Source organism: Ips typographus, linkage group LG1 (assembly GCF_016097725.1).
Source record: "Ips typographus isolate SLU linkage group LG1, UJ_Ityp_2.0, whole genome shotgun sequence".
NCBI lineage: Eukaryota > Metazoa > Arthropoda > Insecta > Coleoptera > Curculionidae > Ips > Ips typographus.
The window spans coordinates 18,925,958-18,950,644 of NC_138422.1; the positions used below are offsets into that span (position 1 = coordinate 18,925,958).

A 24,687-nucleotide genomic window follows, 5' to 3' on the forward strand; every position below is an offset into this window, starting at 1 on the left:
AGATAGAGAGTTTGGAACCAACCCAGTCTACACTCCATATTTCAACAAAAATATTTAGTCGTTCTCTAGATACTTCAAATACATCATTAGCGTGAATCACTCTGTATATTACGTACACATTTTAATTTTTAATTTTCGAAAAACTTTAATTCTTTGGTTAAGTTATGTTTCAAATGTTCAGGTTCTTCCTTTTTTTTTTCTTTTATATTTTGATAAGAAATTTAGTTACTTGCAGTTTTTTTTACTGAACCGAATAAAAATTTGATAATTTTTTCCTAGTCGGGGGAGGTAAAGTGCATTTTTTATCTTTTCAGCGATCGGCAATTTAATGAACTACATACACACGTAGATAATATAGTTAATGTAAAAAATTTCGCTAATGTACTAAATATAATTAAATACGTTATCTGCATAATTTTGAGGTTATGGTCTCACAATATCCTGAATCAGGGTTTTAACATGTTGTATTTTGATTTTTATTGAGGCAAAAAAACTAAGAATGGTCAATTGACAATGTTAATTTTAATCAAGCTGAACTTATATTCTCGACTATCATAACTAAATACTTCAACTTTTGTGATGTCTTCTTTATGAAAAGATAACAATATTTTTGCCATAAAGTAAAACTAGTTATCATGCAATAAGATATGTCTGAATAGGAAATATCCAGGAACAAGATCCCACAAGGAACACATTTCTGGATCTGGAATTTGTTACATTAGTTATATTAGATACATAAATAATTTACATTTTTACGTCAACTACATGTCATTAATTACATTAACTACATACATACATTTACGCCATTGCCCTGACAGCACTCATTTTATTTTTCATTTTTCCTTTGTCGCCCTTTAACTGCAGTCTCGTGCGGGAAAGTACCACTTTCCGCACTTGTTAAGTAAATAACTATAGGACAATTACTCGTATTTCAAAAAAGTTATAAATAACCCTTAAAATGAAAATATATGAAAATGTAACGTAAAGCCCACAATACTAGTAAAAGTAAAGAATAATATACAGGGTGTTCCATTAAAAAACATGTTAGTATTATAATTAAAAAACCGACGACGTTAAAAAAAACTGGTTACGCCACTGGATTCTCTGAAAGTCTGAAATCCGTTTTAACCGAGGTTTTAACTTTTTTAAAAAGTTTGCAGATGTCTCGGATATGGGAGGTACCTCAAAAGTGATATTTCGCAATTTACAGAAGTATCTTAAAAACGAAAAGCGATTTTAAATTCCGCTCACGTCATGTTTAATATGACGAAAAATTAGCAACTCGTCGCAAAAACCCTGTGTCTTAAAAAATAAGCAAGCATACCATGTAAAAGCCTCGAAAACTGCACACTCTGTAAACGGTTATTGATTGAATTAAGGCCACTCCACTACAAACTACATTTTTAGTTTTAGAAGGAAATGGTTTCTAGACGCAAGAAGTTTTTCTCCTTCAAAAGAGAAACCAGAAATACGTGTTTCTTCAGCATCGTATTCTGGTCTTAGCAGATCTCAGTCTCTCAATTTGAATGTAATAATTAAGGGGATCCTCGATTTTGACTAGTTCCTTTTCTATATCTAGCAGACTGTGTATTTCTAAATTCGGTTGGCGGAATTGTTTGTAAGACAGACCATTTCCTGTAGATTTAGCTCGTTGTCTGCTAATTGGACCACTTTCAGTTGCTTCTATGTAGCTTGAATGTGACAATTCATCCATTTTGCTAAAAGCAGTAAAAGTGAACACTCACCACACTGTTACCTTGATAGTTGATTTATATTTTATTCACCGCAAAACTATTTGTGATTATAACAACGCCCATCTGGCAACCACTAACTGAACAAAAGTAATATTAAAAAGACCAGTATGACTACCTTTATCCTTTAACTTGAGTACCTGAAACTAATCTTGTTTACAATCATCATTCTTTCGATTGTAGAATAAACAATTTTTTACTTTCCAAGATTTGAGGCTTCAAATTTACAGTTGTCACAAATAGTGTACACTAAAAGTGGATTTATGCACGACGTTAAATAGTATATTTTATATTAATAGCGGAAAGTACATATTTGCCGTTTGCACATGAAAATTGCAGCTTGAGGCGAAGCCGAACGCTGCAATCATGTAAAAGCGGCAAAAGTACTTTCGGCTCGAAATATAGACGATATTTTTTCAGTTTATTTTGTTCAATTTATTCCACACTTTATGGACACACTGTATAATCACTTACCAACTGAGTAAAGTAAAACTGTATTTAGAAGAAAAGTAATATTTTTTTTAGCAAAAAAGGCCTGGCCTAAATTGTTAATTTTGAGCCATTCTACGTGTGTTGGGACTACATTGGACGCTGAATTTGACTCGTTCGTGGACAATCGGTGCCAAAATGTATTCTTTCGTCTCAAAGCTCAGAAGCCACTGTACAAAGATTACGTGACTTGCGATGGGATGGACCTGACGACATGCACTGTCACGACCCATACTCAATAGGGATTGTACGTGACACTAATCAATCCAAAGCACTATAAAGCGGTATGTAGGTTGTTACAGATTTCATTCAACAAGTACATTCCTGTTGTCATGGCCTGATGTTCTCGTCGAAAAGGCCTTCAGTAGATTTGGTATCCCGTTACAGAAGTTACATTCTGACCAGGAACGAAATTTAAAGTCCAAGCTCTTCCAGAGGCTCTGTGACCTGCTAGGCATTAGGAAAACCCGAACACCACTGCATTCTCAGTTGGATGGTATGGGCGGGTGGTTTAATAAGAACATAAAGAAAGATCTCTCAAGAGTTGTCGAGCAACATCAGAAGGATTGAGACCAGCATATTCCGTTCTTTTGTTCCACAACTCAATAGGAAAGTCACAATCCAAAGTTCTGTTTGGTCGAGAACTTCGACTTCCATGTGATGTTGTATTTGGATCTCCAACAGGCCAAAGCAATGACACTGAGGACTACGTTGACGAGTTGCAAGAAAGATTACTGGACATTTATGAGTTTTGCCAGAAAAAGTTTGAATCTAGCTAGCTAGTCGATATGTGGCTAGATGAACGCCCTTTATGATCTTCGGCAGGGTTGAAGAAAAATGTTAAAGTTTAGTTGTTTAATCCTCAGAGGAAATTACCGAAATTCACACCGGTTTGGGAGGGAATTTACGATGTCGTGTACAGAATCCAACGCAGTCCCAAAGGCAAGATGAAAATTGTTCATCTGGATTTTCAACAATTTTTGGCCTGGCGCGTGTTACTGAGGTTCGCCATTGGAACCGACAATCTTGAGACTTCTTTAATGTTACATGCAAATGGCTAAACATTTCTAGAGCGCTGTTTGCCGATATAAAATAAATAGGCTCAACACGGAAGTTTAATCGATTTTATTACATACATATACATTTGTTTATTTGTATTTGAATAGTAGCTTGTTTCTTAGGAGTATTTTTTGTGGTTAATGACTAAATATTTTACATTTTAGTCAAATCAAGTCTGCATAACGAAGAGAACAATATCAAATTTATCTTCAAAACTAGAACCGCAAATTTAAATAAATTTGAATACACTTGTACGAAACAAATTTACTCGCAGTTCTGCAAATAAAATTCAATTTAGTCCAGCCAGTAAATAAGGGAACTTAAACAATTATTAATAACTATTATATTTATTTTTATGTGAGTTGAAGTAGAGCTAATAACGTATTTGTACTACACTACTACACATGAATAATAATTCAAAACTTGATTTGTTTAATTAAAAGTTTTTTAATAAAACTTATTTTAGAAGTACATAGGCAAAAAACTGTTATTTATTGTTAAAAAGTAAAACCCACAATTTTTTATTACCTAAATTTATTTTTATTCACCGGAAAATTTTTTCCATTTCCAGTCGACAACAGTTTAATTAAAAATTAACTGAGCGATCATAAAAAAATACAACATACCTCAGCGTTTTTTACAAATTGCTTTACACGATGTATTTTTGCAATTTCCTGATGCGCTATATTTATTTGCGGTTGCAATATAGATTGATCTCGAACCGGTGCAATTTACATTTGTAATGAATCCCAATTTTTTGACAGCCTAATGTATTACAGAGGCGAACAATTAATTTTCAAAAACCTGATATAAATACCAATCGGTCCAGTTCTATACGGAACGTTACGTTTTCATTTTGCTTTCGCAATATATGTACATTATATCAAATCTGTTGTAATATATGACTGTAATAAACTAAATGAATACGTAGTAAAGCTGTCCAATAAACAATCATTTGTCATTAAAAATGCATATGGTAAATTTCGGTTTTATTGTCATTTGATAAAATTAAGCACTCGACAAATTAAAACCATCTACCATTTCTAGATTGGTGCTTTCCATCCAATCCTACCGAACGTTTCATAATATTTAGGTGTGTACCTAGTAATTCAACAAAACAAAAAAACTGGAAGTGATTAAGGACGTAAAGATAAATATGTAGGGGTCTGTTTTGTTTTACAAACTGCATAATAAAACTTTAAAACAGTCATAATTCTACACTGTACACCCATGTTTTACTGAAATATCCGGAAGTTGTTTATGTGTGGAAAAACTTTAATGGTGGAAGTTATGATTATGGAGAAAAGTTTACAACGATTGTTTTATGCAGTGCCTAATTGGGATTTCAAAAATAAGACCCTAATAAAACTGTTGTTGGATTGCAACGTAGAAACTACTTTTTACTACAAAATATTTTATGTTGTGTATAGGGTGTAACAGTCCGTTTTTACTACATCAAATAAAACTGAACGTACCCGAAACGTAATTTTCGTAAACACGGAGCCTCACTATAAACTGGTCATAAGTTACACAATAGTATATTACATACTCAGGTGGACAGAAATTAAACTTTCTACCGTGGTTTGTATACTATTTTATTTTCAACCATTTATCAAAATCTCATCGAACTTTTAATAAATCATTCAGTTGAAATATTGATTGCTAATGGTCTCTAACAATAAGGAAGTATAGGTGTACGAGTAGTTATGACTTCAACCATAAAAAACGACTGGAGATTTGTTTACAATCTTGACAACGTCATTATTGTGCTATTCCGTCTTTAATATTTTAAGCTAAAACGTTTCTTAAAGTGCTTTTAAAATGGAGATTTCTGAAGACGCGGATGTTACTCATCATGACCTGAGCTGCGAGCTGTTGCAGAGATGGTGGCACAATCTCTTAACTATAAAAAGTAAGCCCAGATATGACAAAACGCATATTGACATTCACCCGGGTGGAAAGTGACATTTACTGGAAAGTACTCACTTTCCACCCGGATGGAAAGTAAAAGCAGGTAATTTTCATCTTTCCACCTGGTTTACACATAAGAAATAACGTTATTACATACCTGGTTGAAAATAAATAACTATTATTGCTCATGCCACTGGCTTTTTGTCTTTTACCTTGCATAAATTAGACGTAAAATTTACGTAACGCTATGACATCGAAAGGAGGGTACATGGGACAAAAAATAATTTACATATATACACACCTATACGGCGGGGGAATGGATATTTATCCTGCAGAAGACATCAATCACTTTGCTCGCGAAACTAATAATGATTGATCGTTCTTTTTTTAATGAATTTAGGTCTTGGTTAAACGTTTTACTCGTTTTTCTCGGTGACGATAAAGTCTGGCGATGAATTTAGAGTTTGCGTCACGTTCGCCTTTATCTCTAGTGAGTTGACGGCTTACTCCAAGCTCACTCCTTGTAACAGGCAGAAATCCGCATTTTAACTTTGAAATTGGCATTGTTGGTTCTGTTTAGGGCCGAGCCAGATTTGCATCATTTAAAGGCCTTTAATAGAACGCTATAATCAGTCTCTTTGTTCCTTTTTTACTTGCTTTAATTTCCTGCGATGTCTAAAACTTTAAGATATCTCTGACGTAGGGTGTAGTTCTGTAATAAAAGATTAGGTTACATCATGTTTGTGTTTTGAAGATGTGAGCAAAAACTGGGCGCAAAATGTCTTAACTCATACGAAATATTGCCTCGGCAATAATGATTACACATACGAAAGCTACATAAAGAAGGAACGCATAGAAAAGTCTTAATCAAAGATGTTTATGTTTTCGTTGAGTAAATTATTGTGTACGTTCACCCGACGTCAGCGGCTTAGAAGCTAAGTAAGCAGTCATAACAAACTAAATGGGACCGCTCACTTAACCTCTAAGTTAACACCTGATTTAATAAACCTGTTTATTCTAACAGATTTACTCCTCTTTGAGTTACTCCCAACTTAAGCCCGTCTTACGTTCACTAAAATCTCAGTATCACCTGGACGCCCTCTTGACGTCCCCGCACATGTGAGCCTACTTTCTGGCGTACCCGAACTACCTTCCAGCTAATCAGTGAGTTGTCTCTCTCTAGCGCTCCTAAAGGCCCTGCTCCCACGGCCTATTATGCCCTAGATCTCGTCTAGGCGCGTCTTCCATGCCAAGCACTAAAGAAGAGGACATCCACGTCATCACCGACGAGCAATTTGAATTTCGAAGGACACTATCAACGGAGTTGATGCTGCATGCCGGCTTTTCAGTCGGCCTGGTAATACTAATTAGATCTTTTCATTCAGTTCGTCGCTTTCGAGTCAAAATCGACAGCGTCTATTCAAGTTATAGAGAAATGGAAGCAGGAGTTCCGCAAGGTGCAGTACTGTCGCCATTTCTCTATAACATTTATGTTTCAGATCCGCCTAGAACTCAGCGAACCAGCTTAGCACTCTACGCGGATGACACTGCGATCATGGCCCGGAGCAGGAGCGGCCGACTCCTGACCATTAGAGAAATGGTGCAACAAATGGAAGATCGATCTAAACGCGGAGAAAACGCAGGCCATAGTCTTCAAAAGAAAACCCAAAGATGAGGATAGAAGGCAACGTCAGATTAAAAGACATGGACATCGAGTGGCGCAACGAGGCGACGTACCTTGGGGTCAAGATGGACAAGAAACTCACGAGGGAAAGCGATATAGAATACGCCAGACAGAAAGCCAGAGCGACCAGAGCAAAGCTGTACCCCATGTCAAGCAGGACATCAAAGCTAGCACTTCGGAACAAAGTGACGCTCATCAAGTCGGTTCTTCAACCGCACCTGAACTACGCCTCGGCCGCGTGTGGGTACGCGGCCAAAACGCATCTGAAGAAACTCCAAGCTGTGGAAAACATTGTAACATTGTAGACATTCTGGTCTGGTCCCATATGACTCCTCTCTACACTACCCCCCCTAATCTCTGGTAATGTCACAACAGATATACCCCTTTTATGTTGCTCATAATTACAATCTAACTACTGTGTATACAACCAGAACTCCTACTTCTCCTACCAATGGCAATTGGTCTTCACTCAACACATCAACTAGGTAGTAGCTACACTACAACTACACAGTAGTATAATCCCTGTAAATAGAAGATTAAATACTTGTAAAACACCGCGCTCAGCATTTGCAGAGTACCACCCTGTATGAGATGTGTACTGGGCGATTGCCGAAACCGAACTCCTAGTACCAGAACTTCCCCAAGAGGAAGTCCTTTCGGACATCTGTTTACTATCAACTCAATAGACAATGGCTATCTCAACCATGTATTTTTCACAATTTATATGTTTTTTTTACAATTTAAGGAAATATAAATTATACTCCAACAAAAGCATATTTTACACTCCCTCGTTGATCACAGAGACGCGTTGTTTATAAAAAAGTAGTTTTTTCTCATTCCAGCTTTGGCGGTCTTCTATAATCACTTCGTAGAAAATTTGAAGATTGCAGAGTCTATAAAGTACTAGATTCCGAGATGCTGATGATTGTGATCATCTGCTTTAAATTTTGCTGCAACTGCTTTCAGAACGCTCAAAAAAGCCTCTTTTTTGACCTGAATGGGCAGAGAATTGATGTTTAAAAGATAATATGTCTGCCATTGGAGCAGTTCGCATGGCACCTGTATACACGCGTATGTCACTATGAGTTTTATCACCGCCTGGTACAGCCAATCTGGAAATCGTAGGCTGGAATAATGCGCATAGTTTAATTATTTCCTGACCTAACAAAACAATTTTTCTCATTTTTATCAAAACACCAATTAATAACACTCATAAACTTGTATTTAAACTGTAATATAACTAGACAAAAAGTTAATGAAAGCGTTATTTAAAATAACCATAGTTTTAAATGTAAAAATAGAGGATTTAAACTAGATGAAAATGCATCAGGGATTGTTCACCCCCGTGCCCACATGGGAAACACAATTTTCATTTAACGCAATTTGTCGAAAGAGTTTCCTCGGGCCACTGTTCCAAACTTTGCTAAACAAATATGTTTTAATCATGACAAATGACATTTCGGAATAAAGTATGTGCCTTGCAGCTGAAATCGCGCCACCCTCGAGAGTTTTGTTTTAGCACCGCCGAGAGAATGTTAATAAATAATTCAGTTTTAGATTTTTTAATGAATTCTTAATTCTCTTCTGTGAATTGCATGTCAGATGAAATAAAAGTTTATTTCACCGTTAGTTCATATTTAAGTATATTTTCTTACAGAGAGACAACTGATTTTAACAACATGACAATTTTTTGGACATATCGCATATTATTCAAGTGTTTTTACGGTTAATTGCCATTATTTATTGCAGTAGTTAATGAGTTAATTAGTGCGTTAGTGTGTATCTGTGTACATATTAATATTACATTATTTTGGTGTTTAAGAGTGTGATTATGTTAAAAAAACTGCTTTAATATCGTTTTTTGAACGTGAACGAGATCAGGAAAGTCTTTTTATCCCTTTGGCTGCTGTGAGAGAAGTAAAATTATTGCAATAGAGTTTTTTGTTTATCAACAGTAGTTTTAGCGTGTAGCTGAAGCACTTGGACTTCGTGTTTCTACAGTAAGTGCTATATCACAGAAAGTAAAACAAGGCATTCCATTAAGTTCACCAAAGAAAAGTCCAGGTAGGCCAAAGTCTTTTACGGATATTGCCAATCTTGATGTCCCAGCTATTGTATAAGATGTATGAACAAAGTAAGTTGTTTTATTTACTTTATGTCTTGTTCATTAATGTTTTGGTAACACTTTTGTGTAGAAGAGCATATAACCATGGAAAGTATTTATAAAAAGGTAAGGAGTAAAAAAAAAATTGTTGGTGGATTAAAGTCATTGCTTAATTGCCCTCGTAGAAGATTAATGGAACTTCCTGATATAGATTTTAAAAGAATTCAATTCTTACGCAGGTATGTAGAAATAAAGCAACAAAATCTCTATATGAGACATGGATATTCCAAAATGGGACCCTAGGCCATTCCTGGCAGGGTGAAAGCTAAAATGGTGTGAAGAGCACCAGGGTAGATGGAAAAAGGTTCATCATCATCATCATCAGTCAGCCTAGCTGCGTCCACTGCTGGACATAGGCCTCTCGTAACAGTTGCCACGTATCTCTATTCTGTGCCGCTTGCATCCAATTTGACTCGACGCGCCGTATGTCATCCGTCCATCGGGTCGGTGGACGCCCTCTATTTCTGTACTGTGAAAAAGGTTAGCTACAAGCAAAACCCTTTAAGTCAAAATGTAACTTTTTTTTTGAAATGTTAGTTCTAAGGTCATAACTTTTTATTAAAATGTGAAATTGAAACGATTTCTTTGATTTTGCTTTTATAGAGTCACAAGATAGTTTTAGCAATTTTTAAAAGGATTGGGAAATAAACCTCGATATTAATAATATTAAATATTATTAATTGTCCCTTAAAAGAGCAACTCGACAATCCCGCTTCACGCTTCCCCACTCTATTCTGTTGGAGCATGTCAATCAAAATCAAATCAAATGTAAATAACATCCCTATGTAAATATTAGTGTATACATATAACAAACACAACCTACATTAAATACGAAAGATAACACACAAAAATTTGACTTAAATAAAACAAACATAGAAAAAGTTCAACTACAAATAAATGACTACGTACAATCACAAACGATAACACCTTCCATAGAAACCTTACAAGAACAATTCACAGTGGCAGTAGAAAGGTTTTCTCCACGGGTAAAAAACACTTTCTACCAACATACCCTGCCAAAATGTATACTTGATGACTGATCAAACGAAAAAGAGAACTATACAGACTATACACGCACACACAAGACAATGATTTAAAAAGAAAACTTAACGAACTCAACAGAAACGTCAAGACTAATAGACCAATACAAACAAAACAAACGGCTGCTGAAAAACATACTGGCAGAAAATTAAAAAACTATTACGCTTCAAGAAAACAAATCCGCTAGGACCAATAAACGAAAATGGTACCGAACAATACACAGACCAAGACAATTACAGAAAGCTTTTCAAACATCTACCAACCCTAACTTTGATGACCAAAACTGGACCTTAATAAACGACTGGTACAACAATTACTTTGACAACCAAACTGACAACACATTTCCGTTAATCTCTAACGATGATGACGATGAAGCACTGACTAACTTAAAGAACACCGCACCAGGCAAGGACAAAATTAAAAGCAAATTGTTAAAAAACTTGACCACCGAAACTCACAAACTTATACTAGACTCACTTAACAACTGCATTCGACACAACATAATACCGGATGCATGGAAAACGGGCATAATAATACCCATTCCAAAAAATGGACTCGACAACACACAAACTCAATATTACAGACCTATTACACTACTTCCAGTACTAAGCAAATTACTCGAACTCATCATAAAAAACAGACTTCAAGAACAGATTGGACAGCACATTCCATCATACCAGTTTGGCTTTAAACCAAAACACTGGACTATACATCCACTTTTTATCTTAACTAACAATATACAAACAATGCACCTCAACGGCAACAAAACAGCTTGTTTGTTCATGGACATTAACAAAGCTGTTGACAGTGTCTGGCACAAAGGACTACTTTACAAACTACATAAACTTGATACACCAAAATACTTACTTTACACAATCAGATATTTACTAGAAAATAGACAACACACTTTCCTTTCCTTTCAGTCCTGAACAAGGACTACCCCAAGGATCACCCCTCTCACCTTTACTTTACAACCTATACTGCCGCGACATATACAATCACAACAAGCAGGACATAAATCAATTTGACAAAACCGCATACATATTACAATACGCAGACGACACTGCACTTATAGTACACGACAAAACTACGTCAAAAGCAGTGTCAAAACTACAATCAGTTACTGACGATACTATGACATGGTTCTACAGATGGAGACTGACCCCCAACGAAACTAAAAACCAACTTTTACTACCAAACCATAAGATCAAAGACGACTCCCCAAACATAACGGCGGACGGCCACATAACTGAACCCAAACATGACGTAAAATACTATACGTAATACTGGACCAAAAACTAAAATTTACAAAACACTTAAAAAATGCAAGAACTGAAACTATTAAACGAACAAAACACTTACTAGATCACTGACATACAAAAACAAAGGTATCAGCACGAAAACAGCCACACAAATATATAAATCCATCTGTAGACCAGTTCTAGACTACGGACACTTACTTAGAGCAAACGCTACTGACAAAATTAAAAGATATACTCAGACTATGGAACAGATTGCTCTAAGACTAATAACCAAAATAAGACACCCAGAAAACCCACTCCACAACCCATCCAACCAACTTCTCTATGAACGTACAAACATGACCAAAATAACTGACAGACTCGTACAACTCCAAAACAAATGGAAAAAAAAATTCACACGACTATAATTACTCCACTGTGCTTAACAAGACCAACTAGACAATCCCGTTACCTCTTTCCCGCATCCACCCTGTTGGAGCACTTCCAATAAAATTATTTTTAATTTTTTTATCTATAATTTGTAAATATTGATTAGAAATAAGATTGTATATAACTAAAACCTGTAAACATAGGCAGAAAGACCACGTGTTAAAAACGGTTAAAACGGGTTTTTACGGTTAAAGTAACAAAGATGGAATTTTGAAATATCACTTAAGGTTAAAAAATCTATCTCTTGATGGTCATTTCAAATTTTTAGGACCTGGGTCTTTGGACCAGCGACATCCACCACCATTTTTTTTTAATGGATCGGTTTTATGATTATGATTGGGCGACAAGCTTATATGCCCATTAGTCCGTCACGGCACGTTACGGACCGTACCGTCAATGAAACCTATTGCTCTTTGCTCAAAGTTTAAACTCAGATTTCTCAAAACAGCCTGAATAAAACTTTGCAAAACTTTATTTGCTGATCCAAGAAAATTTGAAATAACAAAAAAAATTATTAAAATTATTACCGACCCATTAGAAAAAATGGGGGTGGATGTCGCTGGTCCGATGACCTAGGCCCTAAAAATTCGAAATGACCATCAAGAGATAGATTTTTTTAACCTTACGTGATATTCCAAAATTTCATCTTTGTAGCTTTCACCTTGTGGAAAAAGGTAGACCGTTTCGAAACCTTTGGAACACCCTGTACAACTATTCTAAAAGATACAATTCTCACAGCTATTAAGTTAATTACAAATTTGGTTATACATACAGGGTGACCCAGTGATTGGTAAAATCCGCAAGCTGATATAGAATGACTAGCAAAAGAGTTATGAACCAATTACGCACCCCTGGGTCACCGTGTATTATATTTTATTTTGTAATAAGTAACTTAAAAAGTAACTAGATTAAACCAACTAGTAGCTTCAGTTACTTTCTAGCTTTACTACTTTTTGCAAAAAGTGGCTATCCAAATTGTAGCTTGAATAATAGAATAATAATTAATGTAGCTTGTAGCTGTAGCTAACTACATTATTTTAGTAACTTGCCCAGCTCTGGTGCAGAAAAACGTCGAAAATAATGATACGGGGTGGTCAAATATTCGCCTCAAAAAGTCAGTTCTAAAAAGGGTAGAAAGTCAAGTATCTCAAATGGAAATGGAACTTATTTTTCCAAATAAGTAATAATTTAACCATAATTTTGAACAGAGAATAAAATAAAAAGATTAGCGAACAGTGTTGCCAAGTCAAAATATTTAATGGCGGTAGAATAATCAGTCAAAAAACGGTAGACAACGGTAGATCAAAACAAATTTATAAATTTTACATTATTATACATACGTCTTTAAATATATGTCTTTTAATAGTTGTCAAAAATTGATTTAAATCATTGATTCTTCTTATAAAAACCGTACTTCAAAAATACAGTTTTTTATTTTTTTCATTAATAATTGTTTTTTTAAGTTTTGACATTAGTGACAGTTATCACGTGGTTTTAAAGGATAATTTAGCTAGGCAGTCACGTGACCATTGTCAAAAATCATAAATCTCAAAAACTCTGCAAGAAAACGTTTCTAAACCCTGATTTTTGCAACTTTAAAGCACAGTTTGACAGTTTTGACGTTAGTGGCAGTTGTCTCGTAATTGTAGAACACTATTTAGCTAGACGATTACGTGACAATTGTCAAAATGACTGTCATAATACTCAGAAACACGTTTTCTATCAAATACTGCAAGAAAACGTTCCTAAATCCTGAATTTTGCAACTTTTGAGCATAGTTTGACAATTTTGACGTTAGTGACAGTGGTCACGTGATTGTAGAACACTATTTAGTTAGACGGTCACGTGACAATTGGCAAAATAACTGTCATAATTCTCATAAACGCGTTTTATATCAAATACGGCAAGAAAACGTTTCTAAACCCTAATTTTTGCAACTTTTAAGCATAGTTTGACAGTTTTGACGTTATTGACAGTTGTCACGTAATTTCAGAAGACTATTTAGCTAGACTATTAAGTGACAATTGTCAAAATAACTGTTAAATCTCAGAAAATCGTCTTGTTTCGAAAACTGTGTTAAAATGTAATTCTTGCAAATTCTAGTAAAAATTTTACAATTGGGACAATAGTGACAGACATCACGTGGTTTTAGAGAATAATTTGGAGTAAGAAAATGACTGTTTTAAGCGCATTTTTAGAATCCTCTTAAATTTTCTATTCAATAAACTGAAAAAGTATATAAAAAGTTTCCCAACCAACATAATGGTTATAACGTAATTAAAAACGGTAGATTATATACAAAAACAGGAGAACGGTAGAAGAACTACAAAAACGGTAGATATACTGTTTTAACGGTAGGTCTGGCGACATTGTTCGCGAATTCTGATCGATTTGTTCTTTAATGAATGCAACCTATAACTCTTTTATTTAAGTTTTCATATTTCCACAGCTCACGTGACCCTTTCCAATGTTCGTAATAATACCACAGAACGCACGTTAATATTCTATCCGAACGCACCCAGCTCTGTGAAGTGTCGCCACCTTTTGGTAAACCTCTACATTACTTTGGCTAATATTTTGTAACTTGCACAGACGCAGTGCTGTGAGGACCTTCGTTGTCTAAGCAGCTTTTCGTCGCTTCTGATAAGAAGGGGTTTTTCGTAGTATTAACAAGTGTTTTAGTGAAACCTAGCTGAATCAGTAAGTGGGCTTGTATTTCTGCATTGGTTTTTGTTTTATTTCGGCTTGCTTTTCGCACGTTTGCTTTCTTAATTGTAATTATTGGCTTAGTGCATAGGCTTTTTGTTGAGTGGTTGTCCTAATGGATGACCAAGGTGGGGGAGGGGCCCGGAAGGCACCCCCCTGGACGAGTTTAGTGGAACAGGATGAAAACGATTTGAATAAATCCTTGGACTCTCAAAGAGTTAATACGGAGTCAAACCAACTTGTACTGCAAGATAAAGTTAAAGTTAATAAACCTACAGTTTTTTACGATGATAAGGATTTTGGTCCCTTTTTTGTTTATATAGAATCGCAAAATAGTACGGACAATATCGGCAGGTTCTCGCATCTAAAAATAGCAAGAGATATATTTAATCTACACTTGAAAAATGTTAAGACCATAAAAAATAAAGGTTTGAACCGTGTTTGCATCGAATTCATTTCTGCCCAAGCAGCTAACTCATTTATAGAGAACAAAAATCTTAAAGACAAAGGATATAACATTTTTATTCCTTTAAATTTCACCACATCTAAAGGATTAGTAAGGGAAATAGACTTGGATCTTTCAGAAGCAGAGCTTTTGGAAGCTTGTAGCTGTAGAAATGATATAATTACTATTAAAAGGTTAAATCGCAAAGTATTTAAAAATGATACAATTGAATATGTTCCAACTGGGACTTGTCTATTTACTTTCAAGGGAACAATAATGCCTAAGGAAATTAAATTTTTCGGTCTTTCTCTGCCAGTTGCAGTTTACATTTCACCAGTGACACAATGTTATTCTTGTTTATTATACGGACATACTAAGAAGAATTGTAAAGGGCAAGAGAAATGCTTTAATTGCGGCGAGAAAAATGCTCAAAATCATAAAACCATGGATAATGGGAATGATAAAATTGAATACACTTGTGAAACTAAATGCCATTTCTGCAAGGAGGCTCATAAAAGCTCTTACAAAAAATGCCCCGAATATCTAAGACAAATGGACATTAAAAAATTGATGGCTTATGAAAATATGACTTTTCACGATGCATCTTCGGCTTGCAAAAAAACTTATCAGACTAGAGATGATTTCTTTTTTAAACCTTCGGAATTTCCCCAAATGAATACTTCGCATAAGCCTAACAATGAAAACGTTATTACCCCAAACCAAAGGAGAACTGTACACTTTAATAACAATTCAAAAAAAAGAACTTTTAGCCAAACAGTTATAAATGAGCCCACTCGAAAAAGAGTAATCCACCAATCAGGTTATGACAAAAAAGCACATAACGATAACTTAAATTTCCCTAATGGCAGAACCCAAAACGCTAACAGCTCTACTTCAATCTCTAATCCCATGCCTTATACATCACGCAACTCTTACAATACAGATTCAGAATATTCACTATCATACCATAACATATCACAATCGCCTTCTAGTGCCGCTAAGAATAATTATGACACCACAAATTTACCGAAGTATACAGCCCCAGAGGAAGACACAATACAATTAATTGAAAAATTTTTACATTTACCTAGCGCCAAAGAAGCGCTCCATGGATTTATTCTAAGTTACATGAACAGGGAAACATATCAGGATCTAGACGATCCGGATATGTTTTAATATTTTAACCGAACGCTGTCAAAATGACTAAGAAAAACAACATCAAAATTTTACAATGGAACATTAGAAGCGTCAATAAAAACAGGGCTAATTTAGCTAAGTTTTCAGAAGGATTCGATATAATTTTTTTAAATGAAACTTGGTTAAAAACCAATCATAATTTCTACTTTAAACCCTTTTGTACGATACGACAGGACAGAGAAGACGGGTACGGAGGAGTTGCCACATTAGTTAAAAATAATATCTCTTATGATATTATTGAACGCTTTAATAACGATCATATACAATTTATAACAATTAAAATAAAAAACATTTACCTAACAAATATTTATTGTAATTCAAATGTCAACCTATCTCAAGAGATTCTAAAAAACATCTTACAACTGGGCACCCCTATGATTCTCATGGGGGATTTTAATAGTCATCATCCCTTGTGGGATAAAGTTACACCCAACAAAGGTGGAAAAATTTTGCAAGATTTTGTTTTTAACCACGATTTAATTGTACTAAATGATGGTACGCCTACACTTCTCCAAAATCCAAGTCATAACAAGAGTGCAGTTGACTTGACAATAGTGAGCAGTGACTTAGCCGCATTTGCTAATTGGGAGGTGATGTCAGATTGTGGGGGTAGTGATCATTTTCCAACGTCATTAAAAATAGGTGATTTTGACCATAATTTTGCTGACATTTGGGCTGAACCATACAAATTAAGAAATTTTCATGAAGCCAATTGGGATCTTTATTTCGATAAACTGAATATGGAAACGTTTGCGGAGGATATGACTTTTTTGGAGTTTGAATCAAAATTAAATTATGTTGCGGATCAAACTATCCCTTACAAAACTTTAAATAAACCTTCGAAAGGAACTACGGTTTGGTGGGACGAGGAGTGCTCAACATTGGTTGAAAACAGGAAAATTGCGATCCGCAATTTTTCTAATAACCCCAGTATGGAAAATTATTTGGAAACAAAAAGAATAGTTGCATATACTAAAAGAGAACTGTCAAAGAAAAAACGTAAAAAATTTATTTCTTTCTGTGAGACCCTTAATCGTAATTCCAATACTTCATACGTTTGGAATAAGATTAAAAAGTTTGCCAACAATAAAAAATATACCACGAAGAAAATTGTTAAAGATGAGATCAAAATTGCAAATTTGCAGAATATGGGAATATGTAATTTAATACCTGATTTTCACTTATTGAAACCTAAAGTCAACCCAATTGCGCTTTTCTCTATTCATGATTTAAATAATAGCCTAAAAAATAAAAAAATGTCATCAGCCGGTATGGATGACGTTTCTTATGCAATGTTGAAGAATATGCCTAATGACGCAAAAAGTTCTTTGTTGAAATTTTATAATGATATATTACAAGGACACGACATCCCAGACTCTTGGAAGAATTATAACATTGTCCACATTTTAAAACCAAATAAAAACCCAGACTTTCCTGATTCGTATAGACCCATAGTTTTATCATCGTGCTTTCTTAAAACCCTGGAAATTATGGTTAAGAACAAAATTGAATGGTTGCTTGAATCCAAAATCACATTTTCCTTTTTTCAAACGGGTTTTAGGAAGGGCATGGGTATACAGAATAATATATCTTATTTATGTTCATCTGTTGACTTGGCTTTCAAGAGTAACCAAATGGCCATTGCAGTTTTCTTGGATTTAAAGTCAGCATATGACTGCGTTGATCCTTATGCACTGTATGAGGACTTGAACAGTTTGGATATTCCAATTGAAATGAATAACGCAATCCTTAAATTGTTGCAGAATAGACGTTTATTTACCAGAAAGAATGATGGTTCCTTTTTTGGCCCAATAATAACATCGGCTGGTTTACCACAAGGTTCGCCCCTTAGTACGATTTTATTCAATATATATATCAGGGAACTTTTCAACATTAAATTTAAAAACGTCATTCTGATGGGCTACGCAGATGATCTGGTATTGATTACTAAGGGTTCGAATATAGAACTATTGGTGAAAGATATTAACTCGGCATTGGAAATGACACTGGAATGGTTGGAAAATAAAAACTTCCAACTATCTTTACAAAAATGTGAAGCGATTCACTTTACAAAAGGGAGACGCAGACAGATGCCACCTAACGTGATTATCAAGAATACAATTATACCATATAAAAACGAAGTTAAATATTTAGGGGTGATTTTGGACAAGCATTTAAAATGGAAAATGCATGTAGAAAACATCTCAAATAAGGCCACAAAAGGTTTGAATGTTCTGAGGGCAGTAAGCAGAGTGTGGTGGGGGGCGGACCCTCGTACCATGCTTACAATTTTCCATGCTTTGGTTAAATCTCATTTGGACTTTGCTTCTTTTTGTTTTGGCAATGCTGCTAAAACACTTCTTAAAAAATTAGATACAGTGCATCATGAAGGGTTACGTATTTGTTTGGGTTCCATGAAATCGACCCCTATTAAGGTACTGCTCTGTGAAGCAGCTGAGTTGCCTCTTTCGGTGAGAAGAAGTGTTTTGGCAGTAAGATTCTTGTCCAGAATCTTTTCCTTGTCTGACCACCCCCTGCTTGTCTTATTGAAATCACTCAGAATAAAATACTTGATTAACACCACTACCAGAACCCTTAATGTCCCGTTGCTGGTTCAGATGCTATTCAGATTTTTTCCTTATCATAGGAGAGTTTTCAGAAGTCCGTCTCTTCCATGCTTTGTTTTTGGTTTTGAAAATCAAATAACCCCCATTAAAGTTCTTACGTTAAATATTGATAAAAGGGATTCGGACGCTAGACATCAATTTCTATTAAAAACTGAACACCTTAAAGATACTCACGTTTTTGTTTTTACTGATGCCTCTAAAAGGGAAAACGTCGGTATGGGAATCTCAATACCTAAAATAAAGTTTAATTTTGCATCAAAACTACCCAAAGAACTATCAATATGTAATGCTGAGTTAGCTGCCATACACGAAGCAATTATCGTCACTGTCAAGAAACATATAGATAAGGCAATTATTTTTACAGACTCGCAGAGCGCCATCAAAAGACTTCAACGTGCACTCCTTACAACGGATGATGATTTTCTAACTTGTCAAACTCGGAATTTAATTCAAGAGATTAATAAACTTAATAACTGTGAAATTCTATTAGGATGGATTCCTAGTCATGTGGGAATTTTAGGGAATGAAGAAGCAGATAAGTTGGCAAACGTTGGCAGAATTCTGAATGTGCCTAAAGAAGTTTTTGTTCCTATTGGAGACATAGTTAACATCATTAAAAATGAGTTGTCTTTGCAATTTAGAGAGACATGGAGAGAGTTAAATGACAGTTCTCGTTATAGTAGAGTTCAGGAAGACTTCTTGTCATGTCCGTGGTTTTCTAAAATTCCATTTCAAAGCAGAAAACATTTTACGACAATAATCAGAATGCGATCTGGGCACTGTCTGACGAGAGAGCATTTATTTAGATTAAATCTTAGAGACGACCCCTTATGCGATTGCGGCTCCGTTGATCACTTGGATCATATATTTTTTGAGTGTCCAATTCATTGTGTTCCTACTTTTAATATCTATGAAGAGCTTAGGAGAGTTGGCGTCAAAACGCCTATGAACATGCATGTTGTACTTGGTCATCCTACGGAAAAATCAATTAACATAATTATAAAGTTTTTAGCTTTTAATATGCTTGAACTGTAACTGATACCATGCACTAAATGATATATACCTATACTGAATTGTTTAATTTTGCAGAGTACAAGTTCATCGGCTGACGGTCTCGTGTCATACCTTTTCCCGCTGTTTTTTGGTCTGGGGGAATCCCAAAAAGAAATTTTTTATGTGTAGTGATTGAGCTTCCTTTGTTGTTTTGTTTACTAGACCCCAGTTTATTCTTGAGTATGTATTTGTTATGGTTATTTTTGAACTAGTAACCTCACAGCACTTTAATGTCGATTGGAAGAAATCCGGGGGTTGGGGAGTGCCAAGCTCGTCTATCCTGATCCCCCTCAAATCGTGCTGGCAAATTGCTGAGAGCAGAGCCAATTAACAGACAAGACAAGACAAGACAACTTGCACAGAAGATTGTGTAAAATGCCGTATTAGCTTTTGTGCTATTTAGCTCTTCCTATTTGATTCTTAGGTAAAAAGGGCACTTATTAGTAATTAGTTAGAGTTTATATACGTTAAAATTCAGTTTGCATACTTTGCTTACGCCTGTGGCGCTCTCTATGATCGGAGCTTCTAGTTTCCATAATCCCCTTTCCAACTGAATGCAGATTTCTGTCAGTTGGGAGGCGTCTGTCAATTGATTTGCCTCTTACTTCAATGACGTAATTCCAATCGACCAATGGGAGACGTTAATGAAAAATTGACAAACAAAAATCCGCCATTTTAAGATTGGGAAAATCTTGAGGTTGGATTGCAAGTTGAAAGTGTGTTATTGTGATCAAATTTTACTATTTTCTGCTTAATAAATACATGTTAGTGTCTGTGATTTCTAGTGTTTAGGTTTATTAGCAATCAAAGATGGGTAGGAAGAAGAAGAAGCAATCGAAACCATGGTGCTGGTATCCTTTTTTACGTCAATTGATCTGATTTTAAATGCCGTTAATATTTGACACCTTGTAGTGCTCTAGTTTTAAACTATCTCTAGATATTTTTAGCAGCGTTGCTTCCTTATCCAAATTTAGGTATTGTAACAGAGAATTCGACGATGAGAAAATTCTTATACAGCACCAGAAAGCAAAACATTTCAAGTGCCATATATGCCATAAGAAACTATACACAGGACCTGGTTTATCTATACATTGCATGCAAGTTCATAAGGAGACAATTGACAAAGTACCTAACTCCTTGCCCAATCGGTCAAATGTTGATATAGAGATATATGGAATGGAAGGTAAGACTATTAATAGCCTCAGTTAGTAGCAGGACTCAATATAGTTGTGTGCCATTTAACCTTGCCAAATATTGTTTCAAAATAACTTATTTTTTGGATTAGTTACTATTTTTATTGTTAATTATTTCTTAATTCATTAGTTTTGTGCTCGGTTTTGTGTTAGTGTACTACTGTACTAACATGTTTTTTAATCCACATCTAGTTTATTATGTTAGTGGTAAGTTTCAAACTAAAACACATGTTGTGAAATGTTGATTGTTTTGTGGCTTGCTTTTGAAAGTGTATTAGGCTTGGGGTTGGTTTACTTTACAACATAAACAGTAACACAATGATAGTGAATGCAAAGTTGATTGTAAGTATTTTCATAAAACCATTATGTATTTATGAACACAACTCGAAAAAAATTAGGTCATAACATTATTTCAACTAATTTAAGGTCCTTTGGTATAACCTTTTGATCTGCATTGGAACCCTTTGAGAGCAAAATAAAGAAATGCACTTTTTTACCAAAAACTGGCAGTATTCCACTGACAGTTATAACTTTTGAAAGGTGGAATGGAACAATAAGGTCCTTTATACTCATTTCTTTACAAGCACTGTACCTTTCTGGAACAAAATAAAAAATGACCAAAATTGCAGTTTTGACAAAATGTGTATTTTCCAATTTTTGAAGGGTCCCTTCCTTTATTTAAACTGCCATCATTTTTACTAACCCTCCATTAGAAAGAACTTGAAAAATACTACAAAAAGAACCAAAACTGGTATCTATAGCTCCTCACGTTTCAGAGATATTCACTTTCAAAAAGCAGTTAAATAAAAACACATCTAATCTTTTTTTTTTTTTTTTTGCAAAATGAAAATTGAAAGCATTTTTTTCTGATTATTTTGCCTAATATAATGTACTTTTGGCATAATTATGCCTGTTGCTGTGCATTGGAACCCTTCTGGAGTAAAATGAAAAATTTCACTTTTTTAAAAAGGTTTAAGGTGCTTTTTTTGTGCTTATAACTTATAACAATCAACATTAAAAGTTGGGAATTTTTATGTCTTGGTGGAACAAATATAAGATATAAGCCTAAAAATTGAAGGTTTGCATATAAAGTGATATCCTAGTTCCTAACTAAGTAATCTTACCTTATGTTTTAGAGCTTCTAGTAATTCTAGCTATATTCACTGTACTAGTGTGTACTGTGTGTATGTGGATAGGGTTTATACTTTGTATATATTAATTCATAGTATAATCACAATTGTAAAAATTGTGCCTTCTCAAAAATGTGCTTTAAATAAGTTGTTAATTAATTGAAATGAACCACAGAGCGGGAAATCTAGTAACACCTAGCAAAACACACTAATTTTCTGATTTACCAACGTCTAAAAAAGTAGAAAAAAAAACAATATACCTACTTGAAATATGTATGCAACAATTTTTTTTTCACTTTGAAGTTTATCTAACAAGAAAGTGCTATTCTGTCAAAAGTTCTAATAAAACATAAGTTGCTACATTAATATGAGTTGTAATTTTAATAACAAAACAAAAGTAACAAATACATCTTTTGAAACATGTTAAATACAGGGTGGTACAGTTTTAAATGTCAATAAGTCACCATTCAATAGCCCATCAGAAAATAGGTTGACATGCATTATGTCATTGACACTTTTTTTAAATTCCTTGTTCAATTTGATAAAGACAGTATTTTCTGTAGAATTCTGATTTGAAACTTTGTTTATGAGATAATTGAGTTATTACGTTTTAAAACAAAAAAAAAAGTATATCTGAGTGAGCAAAAATTGGATAGTTTGTTTTATAAACATTGAACCGCAACAGTGGTTTGTCCTTCAAAAAATAAGTAGAGATGGATGTTGTCATTTTTTCAAAGAACTCATTCCCAGGAAGATCCAAAGTTCAGCTTCAAAAATTTTGTTTTTTTGTCATAATTCTGAGACTGTTGAAGCAAGTTAGATCAACTTTGGTACAAGTACTTATAAAATTGATACTCATTACCTGACAAGAGTAACTTTGGTCTAAGCTGTCTGTGTCCATACAAGAGAATTGGTTCACTTATTTTGAGCTACATTAATTTTTATACCTCTGGACTTTGCTCAAAGAGATGATAATTGATTATAATGAACGGTTTTTTGTAGGTGGCTTTAAGACCCGGTAATGAACATCAGTTTCAAGTTCTTGTACCAAATTTGATTGGTTTGCACTTTCAATGGCCTGAGATTATGACAGAAAAACGATTTTTCTGAACTTTAGAAGGCTGTACTTATTACTCTTAGGATGAGGTCTTTTAAAAGATGACAACATACATGTCAACTTATTTTTTGTAGGAGAAACCACTTCTTGCAGATTGATTTTTACAAAATAAAATTTTCACAATATTTGGTTGCCCCGATATCCCTCTTTTTTTGGGTTTTAAAACGTAATAACTCAGTTATCTTGTAAAAGGAATTGGATCAAAATTTTACAAGTGATACATTTTTCTTTAAATTGAACAAGGATATAAAAAAACTGTAATTTTTGGGAAATATCCAGTCAGCGTAGAAAATAGAGTGGCAAAATAAACACCGTCCCCCTGTTTCTACGCCACTTAACAAGTTTGACAAACGTCATTCACATCACATAATGAGCATTCATTTCATAAGTACTTGTTCAAAATTTGATCAAAAATATGTTTCAACCGTCTGACAGTTAAGACTGACAGAATAAGATTAGAAGTAAAAAACGATTTTTTTAAACTAAATTTTGGAGGAACGTTTTTTCCTTAGGAAGCGTTTTTCAGCAAAATGATATAATGCATGTCAGCTTATTTTTTGATGGACTATTGGATAGTAGATTATTGATATTTAAAACTGGACCACCCTGTATGACTAGACATATTTCATGTAATATAATGTCATATATCTATTTGTATTTGTTTCTGAGATATTGACACCATTTTATGTTACATAACAATTATAAGTTATCCTTATCAACAAATTCTTCCTGGTTTTGGTGTTTTGTCATGTTAAACTGTTAAATAAGGTTTTTTCTAAGGGTGGGTGCAGAATAATGTCAGATATAATAATACAGGGTGGTCAAAAATTGGCCTCAAAAAGTCAGCCCTAAAGAAGGACAGAGTCTAGCTGGTTGTTGAAGATTAAATACCACCTATTTTTATAATTTTTTTCTGTTTCTCTGTTAAAAATTAAGGTAAGTTTGTATTAGGTCACTTATTAGAAAAATTAATACATTGAAACACCTTGTAATCTTGTAACTCAAAATAGAACGTACAAGTATAGTCAAAATTTTACCCATCTAAAATGAAGTCAAGCAGGTGAAAAACCACGCATGTCTTGAATTAGATCACAAGTTTAAAAAAAATGGAGTTCAATACCTAAATTTGAATATCATTGGCCGCATTTATAAGAACAAATCAATTAGCAATCGAAGAATCGGATTTTCAGTTCGATCAGCAAAATGAAGTTTAAGTAATGCTTTTTCGATCAGTAATCAATTTGTTTCAGTGCATTCATAAGAAAATTGCGATTGCTAATCGATGTGTTTTTATGAATGCGGCCATTGATCAAGAAGCAGGGACACTCATTTTTCATTCACACTCAAAGTGGAAATCTTTTGTCACTGTATCTAGTTTTCAAGCTAAAAAACTACATAACATAAATCACAGATTGATAATTAACAACAT

At 34.4% G+C, this 24,687-nt stretch overlaps 1 protein-coding gene and 1 long non-coding RNA gene across 4 annotated transcripts in view; one reads left to right on the plus strand and one right to left on the minus strand.

Moving 5' to 3' along the window:
- Positions 1-502: 502 nt before the first annotated feature.
- LOC145731676 (uncharacterized) lies at positions 503-1,911 on the minus strand. Its single transcript, XR_014178855.1, has 2 exons — positions 1,785-1,911; positions 503-1,718 (listed from the first exon to the last, which is right to left on the minus strand). It is a non-coding gene; the product is annotated as an uncharacterized LOC145731676 (long non-coding RNA).
- Positions 1,912-20,465: 18,554 nt separating this feature from the next.
- Positions 20,466-24,687, plus strand: part of BuGZ (Bub3 interacting GLEBS and Zinc finger domain protein) — a 33,828-nt gene continuing 29,606 nt past the window's right edge. For 2 of the 3 annotated variants that reach the window (XM_081995942.1, XM_081995941.1), the window contains exons 1-2: positions 20,466-20,669; positions 20,793-21,001. In XM_081995942.1, the coding sequence (XP_081852068.1) occupies positions 20,629-20,669; positions 20,793-21,001 (250 nt within the window). In that variant the 5' untranslated portion in view covers positions 20,466-20,628. The remainder of the gene's footprint in view (positions 20,670-20,792; positions 21,002-24,687) is intronic. The other variant, XM_081995940.1, reaches the window with a different exon arrangement.